Source organism: Rhamphochromis sp. 'chilingali' (assembly GCF_963969265.1).
Source record: "Rhamphochromis sp. 'chilingali' genome assembly, chromosome: 10".
In the NCBI taxonomy this organism is placed as follows: Eukaryota; Metazoa; Chordata; class Actinopteri; order Cichliformes; family Cichlidae; genus Rhamphochromis; species Rhamphochromis sp. 'chilingali'.
In genome coordinates this window covers 24,491,779-24,509,708 of record NC_137937.1, presented here as the reverse complement: position 1 = coordinate 24,509,708, position 17,930 = coordinate 24,491,779, and the positions used below count along the sequence as shown (strand labels likewise).

The 17,930-nt window shown below is 39.5% G+C and overlaps 1 protein-coding gene across 1 annotated transcript in view; it reads right to left on the bottom strand.

Annotated features, from left to right (window-relative positions):
- grid2 (glutamate receptor, ionotropic, delta 2) overlaps positions 1 to 17,930 on the bottom strand; it is a 539,815-nt gene that overhangs the window by 64,069 nt on the left and 457,816 nt on the right. Inside the window, exons 12-13 of the mRNA XM_080893112.1 lie at positions 14,183 to 14,321; positions 7,401 to 7,596 (exon numbers count right to left, since the gene is read on the bottom strand). Coding sequence (XP_080749238.1) covers positions 7,401 to 7,596; positions 14,183 to 14,321 — 335 coding nt within the window. The remainder of the gene's footprint in view (positions 1 to 7,400; positions 7,597 to 14,182; positions 14,322 to 17,930) is intronic.

Here is a 17,930-nt window from a genome sequence, read left to right as displayed (position 1 = left end):
TTGAAGGAGTGACAAGAGGAAGCGCAGGGAGAATATTGTGTTAGTGGGTGCAGTGTAAGAGATACAAGTCACATAGCTGTAGGCAACCTTGGGACCCGAGAGCTTTGTTCATGAAAAGTCGACCTCTCTCAAACACAGGGGGAGAGGAATCATAAACACAGAGATCTGTCACCCTGAGCACAGCTGGGCCACCCTGCTCGGTAACCTTGGCAACTCCCTGACCAATGAGTGGTTGGCAGGAGGTCCTTAAAGAACTGTGACACTGATACAAACACATACAGACTCAGAGAGCACTGCTGCCTACAGATACAATGTTAACCGTGATTTGAGAGGGTAAACAGGTGTTAGAGAGGCCTCTCTAAATTGAGAGAAGAGTAACATGTGCCTGCACTCACACACGCACACAAAGTGAGGCATCTGGGGTGAGCTTCAATGTTATCCTCTGTTTAAACATAATCTCCCCACACACCCCCAGTCCACCTCGCTGATTCACACTGGATGGCTGACTAATGAAGAGAGAGAGAGAGAGGCAGTGAACAAGCGCTCATAAACCTTAAATGGGCGGGTGATTTTTGATTAACCTGTTCTGAATCTCTGTGCTTTCTCAGTGTCTTATCAAAGTCGCTGGAGTCTCACAAACAACGTGTCCTTTGACTTTGATGCAGCGACACGCTTGGGTTTTCATAGCGGTGAATCTCACTTCCAAAAGATACTTGTTAAGGACTCCTTGGCTTCACATTTGAATGCATGGGGCAAGCATCAGCCTTCAAGTGGACGGCTTATGTTGTAAAGGAGCAGATTTTGTCAGCGAGTTTGGTTCTTAAATCTGAATGGAGGGCAAACAGCAAAAATAACCAACCACTAAAAATGAAACTAATCAGAAACTGGAAACATGGCTGGTAATGCTTCTTCCTGTTAAAAGGGAGTTCTTCCCTTCCAAGTGCTTGTAACCCTTTCAGAGCATAGCACTCAGAATCATTGGTCTCATATATGTATGCATTTAAGGCCTTGCTAGAGCAAGAGTGAAACTGTAAGAAATAAACAATATAGTAAATAAAATATATGTTTTAGCAACATATGGCTAATCCTTTTCTTCAGTTCTGTCTAGGTCACTGTCTACCTATTCATTCTCTATCTCTATATCATCCCTCCTTTCAGTCCTCTCCTTGCACTTCTTTCTTGTCCCTTCATATCCACATGCATTCACTCTCTCAATTTTCACTAGTTCATCTCCCTCCCCCCTTTATCGCCCTCATGCCACCTAAATTTCCCAATTTCCGTCTTCCTACTCCTCGAGCACCAATTCGCCATCTATGTCATCTTCCACTCCTCCCTTCATCTCTCCTCTGCTTTGTCTCGATTGTCCTCTAGAGTGCTGTGATGGCTGAAGGATCCAAACAGGTCTTGGATGATTTGCCACCAGCTCTATCTGGATGAGGACTCGGCATAATCTTTATCATCATCACTGAAGTCATTATGGTAAATTGGCGAAACCTTATAGGCTTACATTATACAGATACTTACTTCCTGTTTCAAGATATATGCAGCAGAGGTGAAGAGATGATGATAATTTTTAGTACAATTTCTAGAGTCGTTATGCTAAATGGGGAGACGGTGATGGGATGAAATTAAGTGGCAGAAAACGGCTTGTTGCACAATGGAGTTGAGCATATGTAGGATAAGTGGAGGAATTTTCCTTCACTGGTAAACGTTGCATAGTATTACATAGCATCGCTCACAGGTATTTTTGACGTGTGGGGGGACCTGATAGCCTGGCTGGGCCATTTACTTTGCATCATTTTCCTACTCACTTTACCTCTATTTCCCGTCTCCAGGAATGAAAGACGATTCTGTGTGGTCAGAAAACTTCCACATGACAAAAGTATACTAAGGGATTATAGAAAGTGAATTAATGTTTATATATTATATGCTTCTCTTGATTGATGTGACCTTATCAGCTCAGTGGGTCAGATCCATTTTCAGGTAATAAGAATTTGAAATTCAGATCCAAGAAATTGGTATTTTTCAGTGAAGAGACGGCTTCACAAGTGACAGCAGCTATGTAAAAGCGCTTTACCTGAAGTAAATGCTCCTCTATATAGTATAATCCAAATATATTCATAATGTATGAAGCATTTAATTTCAGATTCACTGCTTTCAGCCCACTCGTCTGACCTCTTTTTCTCCATCCATTTCCAAGCTTTCATTGGCTGCTACAAGTATGGGAAATTTTTTTCCAAAGCCTTCATCGTCCTTTTGAAAATTATTTATTGCAGGGTAAGTTTGGAAGGATATTGAATTCACACAGTGTTGCCTGTCTTTGTTGGAGAACAGGACCTTTATACCGTGAAGCCCCCCCTTCCCCAGCCTATCGTTGATAATGTTGCAGTGAAAGTTTCAATACTTTCTGCTCTTCTTTTTTTAGGAATAACGGTAATATATAGTAGGCAATGTCATGAGGGGAAAAGATGCATTTTCTAAAGTGGTACCTTCCCATGGTGGAGCAGAAAGTCATACAGACAGAAAATCACTCACTGGCAATCCACTCAACTCTAAAATCACTCAGCGGTCATCAGAGACTCTTAAAGCCTGACAGAGAGTAGCTGTCAAATATTCACACAGGGATACTTAATTCAACCGAGTCAGGTGTGTGTACGTGTCGGCATTGGCACGTATGTGAATAAACATGCAAATCTGAAGGTTTTAGTTTTGTGAGCTTCAAGTGAAATGTGATAGAGTATGCCAAGCATGCATGTACGTGCTATAGTATTAGGACATAAACGGCGCTCAGTGGAAAACGTTTCCATTTCATGGTACAGTCTCCTGTCACATTGGCTGAAATTATTATCAACAACAAAAATCACTAGATGAGGCTTTAAACTGTAGTCGCATAAGTAGAGCATTTTATTAACCATATAGAGTCATATAAAGAAAACGTAAGACAATGCTCAGTGATCCAGCTTAAGGAGTTGCGAGATTCTACAGTTACCGTCGCTAATATCGGCGCATCTTATTATTATCGATGTCAGTAAGGGTTTCATATAATTTAGAGGGTAAGTAACTGATACTGACAGACAAAAAAAGACTTTGCTTTCACTCTTGAGACAATGCAATAATAAATAGATGGGACCACAAGTAAGTCCTCCATTGACTTAAATGAGGATGCCATTATGTCAAACAGTGACACAGAGCACAGCGGTTTAGATATCATATGTGACACAAAGTTAATGAGATATCAAGGCAGAGGTGCAACACCTCTCACTCTATTGAGTGCCTTGATCATTGACTGAAATGGGAGCGACACATATATTACTCCATGACAGGAGCGCTTGGCTGGCTTGGCTGGCTTGGTGTGTGTTTGTGTATCAAAGTATGCAAGGCGTGCATGAGGGGAAATGTGTTAATGCATGTGTAAAGCATGCTACTTGGGGAAATGCAAATTTTGTATCTGTGTTTGAATCTGAGTAGGTCTTTGTGTATGTGCATTTATGTGTGTGTGTAGGCTGCACGTTTGTGTGTGAGTGATAGCAGAGACAGCCCAGACACTGACCTGTTCTGACATATAATATTATTCTGCCACGGGGGATCGAAACTGAAAAGGGAGAAAATCCATAGTGCACAGGAGACAACGGTGACGGAGAGGGGTAAGAGGTTTATTGGGAAAGAGGAGAAAAAAAACAGAGAGAAAGTGCAGGAAGAGACAGAAGGGAGCGAGAGAGCATGACACTGAGGGGGAAAATATATCAAGTTCTTAACCTCACGGGAATCAAATATAGCAAAAGGGACGGGATTGAAGACGACAAACGGATCAGAATAAATCAGACAAAGACAGAAAACCAAAAATGTCTGACTCATGGAGTCTGTTAATAATATTATAGCTTTGCGTCTAGCCTCCAGCTTAAAAAATAAATAATTTCAGGCGTCTGTTTACTACCTTCTAAATGTATTTGTCAGCATGAGAAGAATTCTTAACAGGTTGAACGTCTCCACATTGACAAAATGTTTTCTCTAAAGGAAAAATCAATGATTGGTAAGCTCTGCATGTACAGAATGTAGAGGATGTATCCAGTGTTTCCCAGTTCCACCAAATTTAGGAATAATTAAACCGTTAATTTGATTCATTTGCTTAAACCTACACAGTCAAGGCGGCAGTGTCACTGTCAGTGGCACTGCAGCAGAAGGGGGAAAAAAATCAGCTTGTGTCAATGCAGTCAGCAGAGAGGGACAGGCATTAGTGAACCACTAGAGTGCACCCTGTAGCTTTTAACACAAAGTAGATGAAAAAAAAAGACAGACAGAGAGACAGCGGGGTTGCAGAATGAAATATTATAAGGAGAAGCAGAGAACGAAAGAAAGATTTGGGTAGGAGTCGAGAGTGGGGGAGGCGGGGCGCGATGGAGAGATAGAACACTAACAGCCAAATATTCGGTGGTGCAGTGCAAGAAAAAAAAGAGGGGGAAAAAAGATGCAGGTGAGAAGAAAGGAACGGAAATGCAGAGCAGGGGATGAAAGAATAAAGTAAAGTATAAAATCAAGAGAGACATATTCAGAGGGGATATCGGCTTCCTTCTTGTATTCGCTCTCAGTTCTGCTCTGCAGTGCTTGCTTGCCACTCTGGAGGTGTCACCCCGTCATAGAGAATTTATCCATGAAAAAGCAGATCCTCTCTCAAAAACCTTCATCCAGTCCTGCCTCTTGTCAGTCCTGCCTCCTCCCACTGCGCTGCTTCTGAAAAGCAGCCCTTTTTTTTTCATATGACTTACTTATCATGGAAAATTCAGTCTCAGCTGATAATTACTGAAGCACTGCCCAGAAGAACTGCTTCTTGATATATATTTATGAGTCGCCCCAACCCAGTCTGCTAGCAGGAACTGGACTTTTACATTTCCGCAACAGCATGATGTCTGACAGTGTCTCTGGCCATGAACTCATTTAAAGCGTGCACACTGTGTCTGAATTGCATCACATAGGGAGTTTCAGGTGTTCCCCTGGGTTGTACAGTTGCAGTGATACTTCACATTCGAGTTGTTCTTGTTAAGTGTGGTATTCCAGTGATTCGCACGCAGGGTGTAACAGATTTTTTTTCCCACAACTTCCTGCTGCCAATCGGAGTTTGACTTTGGTCTTGTCGACCTTAATGGCGAGCGCCACGGCTATGACCTGCTGTTTTCATGTGAACCAAATATCCAGAGTGGTGGGAGAGCACACTATTATCTTATGTGTTGCCATAATGACAGGTTTCATCGTGGTTCGTGAACAGGACTGTCTCCCGAGCAAAGCCATCAAATGACAATGTGTATTCATGATCTCTCTGTACCATACTAGCTTGTGGTAGCCCATGTGCTGCAGAAATACCACAATTTTAAAATCCTTTAAAAAATCGTTACAGAAAATTCGAGGTGTGATTTGTCTTTGGTGCCACTATTTCTCAACCCATTATGCCAGAATCACAGATGTCAGCTCACTAGGTAAACGTGTTTTCTCAAGCTGTCGGTGTCAAGTTTGTAGTGAAGGTGATAAATACTTTTGCTGATGCAACAAACAACCCTATTTTACAATAAAATACTACCTTATTTGTGTTTCTGGGGATAATAATAATTAAGTATACATGTTTACATGACCAACAAAAAATGATTCTTAGTAAGTGTTAATGGTTCCACTCTTCCATCTTATTAGACACTGGATTGAATGCATAATTTTAAAACTACCGTGTGCCACTTTCATCACTCCTTCTAATGCTGGCTCTGGTTTAAGTCTAATATATTCTGGAAGGAGAAAGGAGAAAGTGGGACCCTCTGGAAGAGCGAAGCACGATGCAAACAGAAAGTGGGATGCATGCAAATGAGATGCAGCAGTCAGGTATTTATGATGCTGGGTAATCACCAAGGGAATTAAGTATTTAGTCATGCGAACGTTATCTGTGTATCATTAACATCATTTATCCCCGATCAACACAGACGACCCTGTAACATGAGCGGCATGTCAAAACAGGGCTGAGTCGGTGCTTTGTAAGGATGCACTGTAGACCATACGGTAAACATCTTCAATTCTCTGTATTACGCATTATGAATTAGGCATTACTAGCAAATGCTGAATGGGCACTGATATTTGCATAACTTATGTAAGAAAAAAAATAAGAAACTTTAATCTGCATATTAGTGCACCTGATAAAAATGACTGGGTAATACATAAAAGTACATAAAAACATAGTAATGACAGTGAATGTTGGAAAGGATAGAAAATGTCTGTGAAACTTTTAAAAGACAACATCCCAACAATAGAAATTGTTCAATACCCATAATACATCAAAAATACGCACACTAAAGATGAATGGTCACAAATATCACTGTATTAAAAATACACGATAGCAAAACTTGCAATTCTTTCCTTCTTACGAGCAGCCAAAGGAGCATGAAAACCTTTGGAACGTGAAAATCTACTCCAGCTGCCAAAAACATATGCGCACAGTGCGTGACGTGCGCCTTAGTCACATGACAAATTTTATGATGAGTCTGAACATTTAACAACATGCTGGACAGCAATGCTTTCAAGTAAATTTGCCCTCTTGGAGAGCAAAGATGTCGGGTGATTCATGGAGAGAGACTGAGCCACAACACTAAGGAGTTTTTGTTTTTTAGGGATGCTATACCATGAAATGCAGAAGGGTGACAAATAAAGTGAAAAGCCAATATAATGTGTTTTAGTAAGATTTTGTGCATCCAGAGCAGCTTCCACTCCCCCGCCCGGCATTGATTCTCCAAGTTTCTGGACCTCTGCTGGACCGATGAGCATTATTCTTCCAAAGCACATTTCCTCATTTGGTGATTTGATGATGGTGGTGGAGAGTGCTGTCTAACATTCAAAATCTCAAGTGCTCATTTGCGGTGAGAGGTGGTAACAGCCATACCAGTATCACAGATTCACATCATTTCTACACTCAAAAAAACCCTTCAGTGACCTCCCCCCATCCCCCTAGAGAGACTAAGGAACTAGATGGTACCACTGACATCAATATAAAATAGTTTTATGATGACAATGGTTTCAAAGGCGAACACTCAGAAAAACTTTTCACTATTTTTTTTTCTCACACTTCACCACTTCACTTCACCAGGGGACTCACGTCATTTCTTTTAATTTGACACCCATCTGTATGTTTTTAAAGTGAACAGTAAAAGCTGATTTAGAAGTACTCAAATCCCCCTAATCCTCTAATCCTTGCTATTTTTTTATATTGTAGAAGAGATATTTAACACCACCGGCACCACCACCACCTGTCCTGTTCATTCAAACCCTATCAGGGGAATGACTCGACTCCGGTGTTTATTTCATTAACCACAATCATTTTGTCTGTGCCAAAGTTTAATTAACCAAAAAAAATAATAAAAAATGAAAAGACGTACCTTGCGAATGCCTTCTTTTGACTCCTCAACGTTATTATTGCCTCCTCCTGTGCGGTTAATCATCCGCCACATTTGGGAGTACATGGGATCCCTTTCAAAGGGGTTCATTGCCTTGGAGCGCACCTGATCATAAACTGCAGAGTCCAACACTGTACCGTAAGGCAACTCTGTCTGCTTGGATAAGTCTTGCAGAGACCTACAGAGACACAGGTGGTGAAAAGGGTTAATATTCACATCATCTTCATTCATCTATCAACTGTAAAAAAGGCTGAGCCTGAAAGATCCTTCACCTGTATTGATACACATTTGATCCTTGCTGACTGTAGATGTAGTACTTTTTAACAGCATCACTCTTGTTCTACTAGTGCTCGTAATAATAGCAGACACTACGATTTCATTTGATACTTTCTGGGTAATTCTTTTGTAAAATGCTTTTCCAAATGACGGTGGTATTAAAATCACAGAAACGATCAGACCCCAGGTTAACTGCACTTTAGCAAAACACTCGTTTCAGCTTTCTATTCACTCACTTCACAGTACAAGATTACTACACAGCTCAGTCTGCACTTTTACACATACGGTACACTTATGATGGAATCAGCCTAGCATGAAACACCTATTACAAAGCATATAACTATATGAAAGCAGAAAACACCTAAATCAACTATCCATTCACTGACTTGAAATCCTAACTTTGGAGCTTTGGGCTTGGCTCTACAGGACATGGTGAATAATCAGTCTTTTGTTGCTGTCTTAGTAATTCCCCGTGATACCTAAGAGGGGCTGGAAAGGGGGGATTTTGGATGGTACAAATTGAGTATAAACGGAGTGGCCAGCTGTACTGTGGTTCAGACACTCACCTAGCCATTAATTTTTCTAAGGACCAAAAGCAGGAGTTGGCAGCAACATTTAATTGACATTCAGGATTTATTTTAAAAAAGGAAACTGGCCACGACAAATGGGTATGAAAAGATGTGGCTGGAAACCAGTTTCAACAGTAGCACTAATAAGATGGCTAGGATAACCACATACTCAAGATTTCTAGAACTACACCAAGAAAATGGAAACACTCATAAAGAACTGAAAAACACAAACACACATACAAGTTTCTCTTCCTTTCTCCTTCGTTCCACCTCTCACCCATAAATTGTCACCTCTGGGGGAATACACAAGCTATTGTTAATTATAACGCAACGGTGCTTGGGTTTCCTTTCAAAGAGTTTGGCCGCTGAGAAATGTAATGGAGAACCATTACGAAAACTAATTACTGTTTGTTTGCTACATACCACCCATGGATTTGAGAGACAAACGTTTGGGAAACAAAACATGCACACAAAAACACTCAACATGTCCTGCTTAATGAAGAACAACAAGTATATATTATCTTACTTCATTAATTCAGTTGTAATACAGTACACCCACGAAGCAGACTTACAATGGGCACAAATATAAGTAGCTACTGCTTGCAATATTACTACACTGTTCATTTTGATAAATACACACCCACACAGACACGCACACGTGTGACATAATATGGAAGGGACAGCTCTTACGCTTCCCCCTTGGCTCCAGCCCTCCTTAAATATCTCGCTGACCCATTCTAAAGAAAGAAAAAATCCTTTGAAGATTTTAATGAACTTTGCCATGAACATGAATCTTTTATTTCCGCCAATTAATCTTTGGCCTAAATAATCTCCCCTCCCCACCGCTCCCCCGTGAATATGCACGCCTGTCAGCACACTCTTTGACCGGGATTCCCCCTTTGTGAATTGCTTTCACTGCATAGTAACTCTAAGCTTGTTCTTTAATGGTGCGTGTGCAGGAGACAGAGAGAAAGAATCATGGATTAGCTCTGCATTACATTAGACCAAATTTCATTTGGAAGAAACCCCCCAAAAACAGATAAAAATGGTTTGTGTTGGTTTCACTGACTATTTTGATTAATAATGAAACATCGCAAGGATAGTATCCAGCATACAACTGAAATGTATGTTTAAAGAAAATACAGATCTCATATGATTTACCCTTTTTTGAACAACCACTGCATATATTTCCACGATTGACAAGGCAAGGAAAACACAAAACCTTAAAACTGAAAATGTGTGTAATTGTGTGGTTCACAAAGTCTAAAAATACTGGCGGCGGCCAGTGGTACCCCTCAGCCTCCTAGTAGATACACCTATGGTATAGATTTCAAAATCCTATGCCACCTTGTTCTCAAGTTATCACATTCAGAATATTTTCAAAGAATTTGACCTCGAGGTCAAGGTCACTGAGATTCAAAGTCATACAAGATTTTTAGTATATACACTTTTCATATCAACTTCAAAATCCTACGTGACTTACTTCTTGAGTTATGGTTTGAGTGGAAGGGTGGCTGTGTGTGATGACATTAACAGAGAACGGATCAAAAAGCAGCCAACATTCAAAGAAGAGTTTTGGACAGTCATTAAAGAAGCTGGGAGATCTATTCATGAAGACTACTTTTAAAAAATTAGATGAAAGCATAGTGGTCAAACCAAAATCTGTAAACGTAAGAAGTATCTATAACTCTTATTTTAATGTATTTTTTTCTTTAAACACTATTAAATTCCTCAAATTCTTTTACTATTGTGTGGGTGTCTCATGGAAAAATGCCCATATGCATTATGTGTTTAACTGTCTTTCTGTGAGTGTTTTATGTGAAATTAATTTCTGTGTGTGTGTCTGTGGATCTGTGTGTCCACAAAATTGTGTTCCTGTCCTGTGTATGCTAGCTCATTTTGCAACCAATTATATTACCCCTAAGCAGCTCAATGAGCAAGTAAATGGAGTGAACAGCAGCTGAATGTTTTGTGTGACAAATAGCGAATATGTGTGTGTGTGTGTGTGTCTGTGTGTCGGGGTGAGAGAATGATTTAAAGACTGAATAGCTAGAGAGGGGCCCTTTTAATAGCAGGTTAATCTGAATATGTGCAGGAATAATTCCTGTGTGCATAGCTTTGTTTCTGCATATTTGGTCACCTGGTCACCTTTGCTAAAAGCTTCTGTCAATAAAGATCATCAGCTTCAAAAACTCTAATTTTGCTGCTAATTTGGCCTAAATGAACTTGAAAGGACATAGATGATCGTGGCTACACAGTTTTGTAGGAGACTGAATCTGTAAATGTAGAAGCCTTTATCAGAAACACATTAACCGCTAACTATACTGTACACGGGAATAGGCAATCGATACTCGGACTGAAGTCAGCTGAAGTGGCAGTGGTTCCAGCTGTGGCACATTTGGTTAGCTAAATTGAAAATCGTTATTGTTTCATAATTTAAAAATCCCAGAAGTTCTTTTGATCTGTGTGGCCATTTCAGTCTCTATGTTTTCATCAGATCATCAATATCATTGAAGTGCTGGTGCAGCATGCAATATTTTGTATTCCTGTTCATTTTTCAGGGACACCGATGTCAGAAGCAGAATGAACGTACAAGCCAAGTCACAGCAGATCAAATCAGATTTCATATCATGCATTTCTTACTTAAGCTTTACGTAATCAATATCTGCCAGTGGACAATGATCTGCTTTATCTGATTACTAAGAATGCAACAGCCACCAAAGAGTCACCTGTAACTATAAAGCCAGCAGACATATTCACACAAGCAAGTGTGAAATGACCTGATTGACTTTATTGGCAATCTTTATCAACCATAAAATATGTCTCCTCCTGTACGAGGTTGGGCCAGGAAAGAAGCGCTTTATCCTCAAACACTCCATCCATCTTTTAGTCTTCCCAGCCTAACTAATTCTTCCGCTCCATCTATTCTCTCTGTTCGCTCTGCTGTCTCTCACCTCACTTTTACCCCTGAAAAATAAATTCCCCATTCTGACTCATCACCACTACCAAAACCCTTCACCATGCTTCCTTCCGCTCCTCTTCTCTCTGTTTCCTTCTCCATCTCTAACCTTTGCCTCTTTACTCCCGTTTCCTCCATCTCATCTTTCCTTCCACGCACTTGCGCTCTTCATTTCCACTTTATAATGCTTATTCCCCTTTTGTCTCTCCCTTCGTACATTCCTCTCTAGCACCCTCTCTTTGCTACTCTCCACTGCCATCTCTCACTGTTTTCCTAAAGGATTCACACTGAAATTGAGGGAAAACATCCAAGCGTGAAATAGTCCAGAGAGAGTTCTGAGCGTTCACTTGTTATTTCATTTTCAGGATGAAACAAGGGCATTAATACTTAAAAATCCTGTCTGTCCTGATAGGAGACACTAAGGAGATGAATGCCTCCATTCTTCCCCCGACCTTCTCTTCCTTTCTTGCCCATGTGTGCGCTCTTTTGCTCTTTTCCATACTAACTAATTCGCTCTCTCAATCACACAAATGCATTCAATCTAATTCCATCTACATAATATGTTAATCAAGGATTATCAGATAAAAGTGCATGCTAATCACAACATCACAGACTGCTATTTTTTTCTGCATGGCTACATTTCTCATCTCTCCATTGAGATTTTGTTACACTTTACAATTACTCTCAGTTTATTTTAGGAATGTTCCATCTCACCACTTATCCCCAAAACCCATCTTTGGAGGCCTTGGGCCATGTGGGTGCTGCTGTTTAGTTGGTAATTATGACACTAATGACCCAAGAAGAGTCAACACACTAAAGATAATGCATTAAAATTTATGGAAATCCTTAATTAGCTCAATGTATGCTGAATGAGGCAGCAAACTGAGAGCCGCTCATTAATGACAGCAAAGTGAAAAACAAACAAACAAAAAGCAATTGAGGACAGACAAAAGAAAGAAAGAAAGAAACTATAGATTGACACATTTTACAAGAGGCTGGGCGGAAGGACGTAGAACAAAGAAGAAAAAACAACAGCATGAATGAGGGGCGCAGTGTGACCAAAGTAAACTAAAGGAAAGGTCTTCTAAACACATAAAAGAGAATGACAGAGAGACAAACTGACAGAACCAAATTAAGAAACAGATAGTTGTGAGATTTAGAGAAATAAATGTTGTTTATTCCAAAGCCAAGCACAATTAACTGTGGCACTGCCGGGCATAGCGGATGCTTCGGCATGCTGATTAGTCCAATGAGAGATGAGCGTTTCCTAGTGCCACCAGGAGAGAAGCAGGCAAACATATTATCACAAGGATAGATAAACAGAGGGCACAGCGCTTCAGGAAATGTCTGTGTGTGTGCGTGTTTGTGTGTGTGTGCATTGAACGTAGGCAGCTTTTCTAGTTGCCTTGATACCTAGGCAAAAAAAATAAAAAATAGATTGCAAAAACACTTTTAAAAACAATTTCAACATACTTTGACTGTTTCACTAACTCTCTTTGCCATTTTTTCTTCCTACCTTGATCAGTAGAACACACACGGACACACAAACACACACATATGTGAGACAGATAATATAATGGAGGACTGAGCTTGAGAAAAGAAAGGGTAAAGAATTAACTGCGCGTGTGTGTAAGCAATCTGCATGCGCATGCATGCTTGTGTGTTGCCGGGTTTCAGCACACTGAAGGTGCATGCAGTGTGTGTCTATGTGTTAGGCACGATTTGTCATGTATACTTGTATACTTATACAGAAAGATGTGTTCGTGGTGTCGTGCAATCATAACTGAAAGCACACATTTATACAAATGCACTATATGTATATATGTAGTTTTTGCCTTGGGCTCATCTTTCTTTGCAGTACAGAGGTTGTGCATCTATTTAGATGTGCTGTGCAGTTTTAAATAGAGTTAAATGAGTCTTAAAGAGGTTACAAATGTGTATGATATGATCCACAGGCATAAACCAGATTTATAAATGTGTAAAACAATTCATCTGTGTGTAACTCTGAGTACTTACAAACGCATGCGCCAATCTACACATGGATACAAAGCAATTTGAACATTATTTTAAAAATTCTCGTGTCGAAACCTGAACAAACAGCGATCATTTACAACACAATATTTTCAAGCTCAAGTTTTCCATGTAACCAGTCTGACCACTTTCACTTTTAAAAAGCTTCCCGTGCATGAAAATATCTAAAAATATTTGCAACTTTCTTTTCGCTCACTTACAGATAAATCAAATATGTGCGCACCAGTCGCCTGATATGCACAAATCACAACACATGTGCTCTGGGGTTTTGAGGCTCTTAGTCTTTGCACACTGCCAGCTTGGCACAGATCCACAAATCTAAGCTGAGTTCAAGTGCTAGTGGAAAACTAGGACATTCAAGCCTCCTTTGTATTCCTGGGTTATTTCAAGGAAAACAGATGTTTCACATTTGTGCATCTGTACCAAACTGATAGTGTGAAAAGAGTCTCAAAACCCCAGCACCCTGCGAGCACATGTGGCATGATGATCAGGTGACTGGTGCACACGTATTTCCCGATCTTTGAATGAACAGAAAGTCACAACTATCTTTAGACAGTTGCACGGGAACCTTTTTGAAAGTGAAAATGAAAAGATTTGTGAAGATGGACTTACAGATTAGCGTGTAAATGATCCGTATTTATGCAGGTTTTAGCCCTATGCATTTGGGTTGTATGTGTTCAAACTGCTCTATGTTTGGATTGGAGTATGCAATTGTGTATACCCAAAATCACACACAAAATGTTCAATACACATTTGTAACTCTTTTGAGAATCATTTAACTCCATAGGTTTAAATATACCTAAATATGACAACAATAAGGATACAATAAAGGTGGCAGTTTTTACTTGAAAACATTTAAATCAATATATCAGTCAGTATGGTAGCTACCACTAAAAACAGTAGGTGAAAAAAATTTGTTGAATACTTACTGTATAGAATTCTCTATACGCGTGATTGTGAGGAAAGCTGCTAGATTGGCAGTATATGAGGATATGACAATTAGAGCAAACATCCACCAAACCCCCATCATCATCCTTGTAGCTAGGGTGGTGTAAGGCACCTCTCCACCTGCAACAAAAGTAAGAAAACAAAAGAGAGAAAAAAAGAGAGTCAAAATCACGGTATAAGAAAAAAAAAGCAGCTCTTTGCTGCGGGAGAAAAAGCTGTGAAAACAGCAAAGCACATCCTGAACGATTATCATTGGATTAACAGGATTTGATCTGATGCTTTGGCATAGATCTGATCTTCACATGGTCGGATCAACTGCAAGAAATTGCTGTGAACTGGAAAACATCAAAATAACAAATTCCAAATCACTGCGATAAGAAAATCTTTGATATATGAAAACCAGTTTATAAATAATCATACATTAAGTAACATTTGAAATCTTAGGTCTTGGCAAGCATCGAGTGATCAGAGGTTGTCTTCCATTGTCTCGTGATGTTTTAATACACTTTATATAACTAAGAACTAAAAAAAAACTATTTGGATGCACATTTAAAAAAAACGGTAACCTGCTTTTTGCAATAAATACTGTTGAAAAGATGTGATGAATGCGAACAAAATGCTTGTCAGGCTTTCCCATTAAGATGCTGCCGGGAACACATTACAATGAAAAGTGGCTTGTCTGTCTTCAAATATAAAATCGCTTTATCCTCCTCTTGTGTTATAAACAGCTTTTCTGGCCTTGTCCTCTGAAATCTTGTTCTGCAACAGTAAAACACAAACTGGCTCCGCTTTATATGTTTTTCAAGAAAGGTTGTCATTCCAAATGTAGCCCTCAAAAAACAAGAAAACAACAAAATAAAAAAAAACTAAAGAGAGAGAGACAGAGAGAGGGAATCTATTTGTTTGTGTACTAACCAGCGCAGAAAACGGGACACATTTATCTTTGGCTCTTCCATTCTTCTCAGGTAGCTGTGTGGGGTAGCCTTTCTATTCATACCCACACACTTGCTTACTGACGACAGTGTTTTTGCATACATTTACTGTAGCTATGCAGTAAATGTATGTTTTTATACCTGTGGTGATCACGATTACATCAGCACAGACCAGCCAATGCTCTCATGTCTCCCACTTCCCTTAGCCCAGCCTCAATAATATATCTGACACCCACATAATCTCTCTCTCTCTTTATCTCACCACCTTCTCTATATCCACTGGATTCTTTTTTTTTTCCATCTTCCCTTCCTGTATACCGTTTGATTTATTTTAATCTCTTTTTCCCTCTACATGTTTTCTGTTATCCTTCTTTGCATGATTTGCTGTTGACACCAGGTTTTAGCACAAGCCCGAAGGCATTATAACGTATACTGTATGGATGACATGGCATCGTGAATTATGTCTTTAAAATGTTTCAATCTTTTCATTTTTTCAGTAAATGGTCACACATAAAGTGGTTGTGTAATAATTTGAATTTTTTATCAGGTAACCTGAAGAAAAGTATGTGTCACTGTAATTACATAACAGCTATTTTTTTTATGAAAAAGAAACTTTATAATGAAATGATCGAAATAATAAGCCAGCACAGTATTCCTAAGAAATCACTGTGCATGGGAATGTGCGTGGGAAGATGAGATGAAGCATTTTCATGAATGAAAGCAACCAGCAGGCAGAGATGCTTTTTGGTGCCAAAAAACGTCTGAGTACATGCCTGAGCGTGATTGCAGTATCTTGGACTTCAATAGCTTCTAAAACATGACCTTTGTGAATCGTTCCAGCTGCAGAAGGTATTTGGGGATTTGGGGTTTCACACTGGCAATATCCACGGAGGACCAATTAATTCACTGAAAAAAAAGCCATTGTCCAGTCTCAGAACAATTTTTATGTTGATTTCTGGCTGCACAAGTGACTTTTATAAAATATTAATGTAGCTGGCGAGTTTAGACATCCAAGTGTCACAAAATTTTGAGCTCGGAATCAAATCACGTAGAGCAGATTTTTAGAAAAGGTCATTTCGTTTCCTAGTCTTTATATGGATATCTATATATATATCTATATATATATACATACGCGTGTGTGTGTGTGTGTGTGTGTGTGTGTGTGTGTGTGTGTGTGTGTGTGTGTGTGTGAAAGACAGAAGCAGATTAATATTACAGAAACTTTAAGCTTATTTGATCATAAGGCAAGCATTGATTTAAAAGCTCAAAAATGTGAGATAATCTCCATCTCTCTATCTCTTAACAGCTATAAGCCTATAATACCGTTACACTTAGACACTTTTAGTGTCTCATTATCTCATCCTAAATGTGAGTGGCCAAAAAGCATATATATGATTTTATTGAGCAATATGTCACTGTTCACCTTTCACGCGTCACCAACTACCATCAGAGATTTTAATGATCTATAGCTCACATAAATTTAAAAAAACCCTGAATCCTCAGGGAAAGATGATCAGGACAACACTTTAGAAATTTAGACTCACTGGTCACTTTGTTAGGGACATCTGTTCAAGTGCTCATTAACGCACATAGCTAATCAGCAGCAACTCAATGCTCTTATCGAAATAGGTCACCTGCTGTTTAAACCAAGAAAGGTGATTTAAGTGACTTTTAACACGCCATCGTTGGTGGTGGCAGATGGGCTGGACTGAGTATTTCAGTATTTTGCTAATCTACTGGAATTTTCCCACACGACCATCTCTAGGGTTTACAAAGAATGGTCAAAAAAAGATAAAATATCCAGTGAGCAGCAGATATTTGGGTGAAAATGCCTTGTTGTATAAAATCCAATACTAAAGTATATTGTACCAAGAGAAGCATCATTTATAGTGAGTGCTCTCAAAACCATATTTCATAGTAGGGGAAAGACTTAGATGGATGTTATCATTTAGTATTGAAACAGCAGTCAGCAAACGCTCCAAGTGAGTGAGTGGTTGTGTCAGGTTTCATGGGCACATATACAGGCATAAAGCATGTACGGCACCTTTTATATCATTTTAAAATACACCTTTTATCCTGTTTCATCAGAAAATGGGGTCTGAGGATAAATGACAAAAAAAATTGTGCGTTATTAGAGGTTCACGACTAAGCAGCTATCTCAAAGGATAGTGTGAAGTCAGCATGACATTTCAAACACAGACTTTCTGAACAGAGTACATGTATCTCAGAATCGAAATGATTCAGATTGACTGGTAGGAGGTGACAGCTGGGTTAACTCATTCTATACAGATACAAGACTAATAATGTTATCGTTCTTCTTCGGGGTTCCTTTGACTAAGCTAATCAAGACTACTAAAATAAATCATAGTAATCTTCTGTCTAGGATTCAGAGATTCTTTTCTGAAAGAACTTTTACGTTTTCCTCTGGTTGAACTCCTGAAAAACTTTTTTTAAAGGTAGGAGTGTATGGGTGTCTCAGTTTGCATACGGGTACACGTAAGGATCCTAAGAGAAGCATAGCTGCCATGAAGCAGCTTTTGCAAATACAGCTCGGCGGCTTCAAAAGCACCCCGTTGTGTCCCCTTGATATAGCTCTCCATTCTTACCCCCATGTTTCTCCTGCTACTCCTCTTATTCTCAGCTGTGACTCGTGTAGCTCTGGGCAAACAGGATTACTTTATTTCTTCCTACACAACTCAAAACTAGGAATTAAAACTGAAACTTCATTTAAAGAGGCATACTAAGGATGCTGCAGTTCTTCAAATTACTCTATGAACCATGTGGCTGTCTTTCAAGT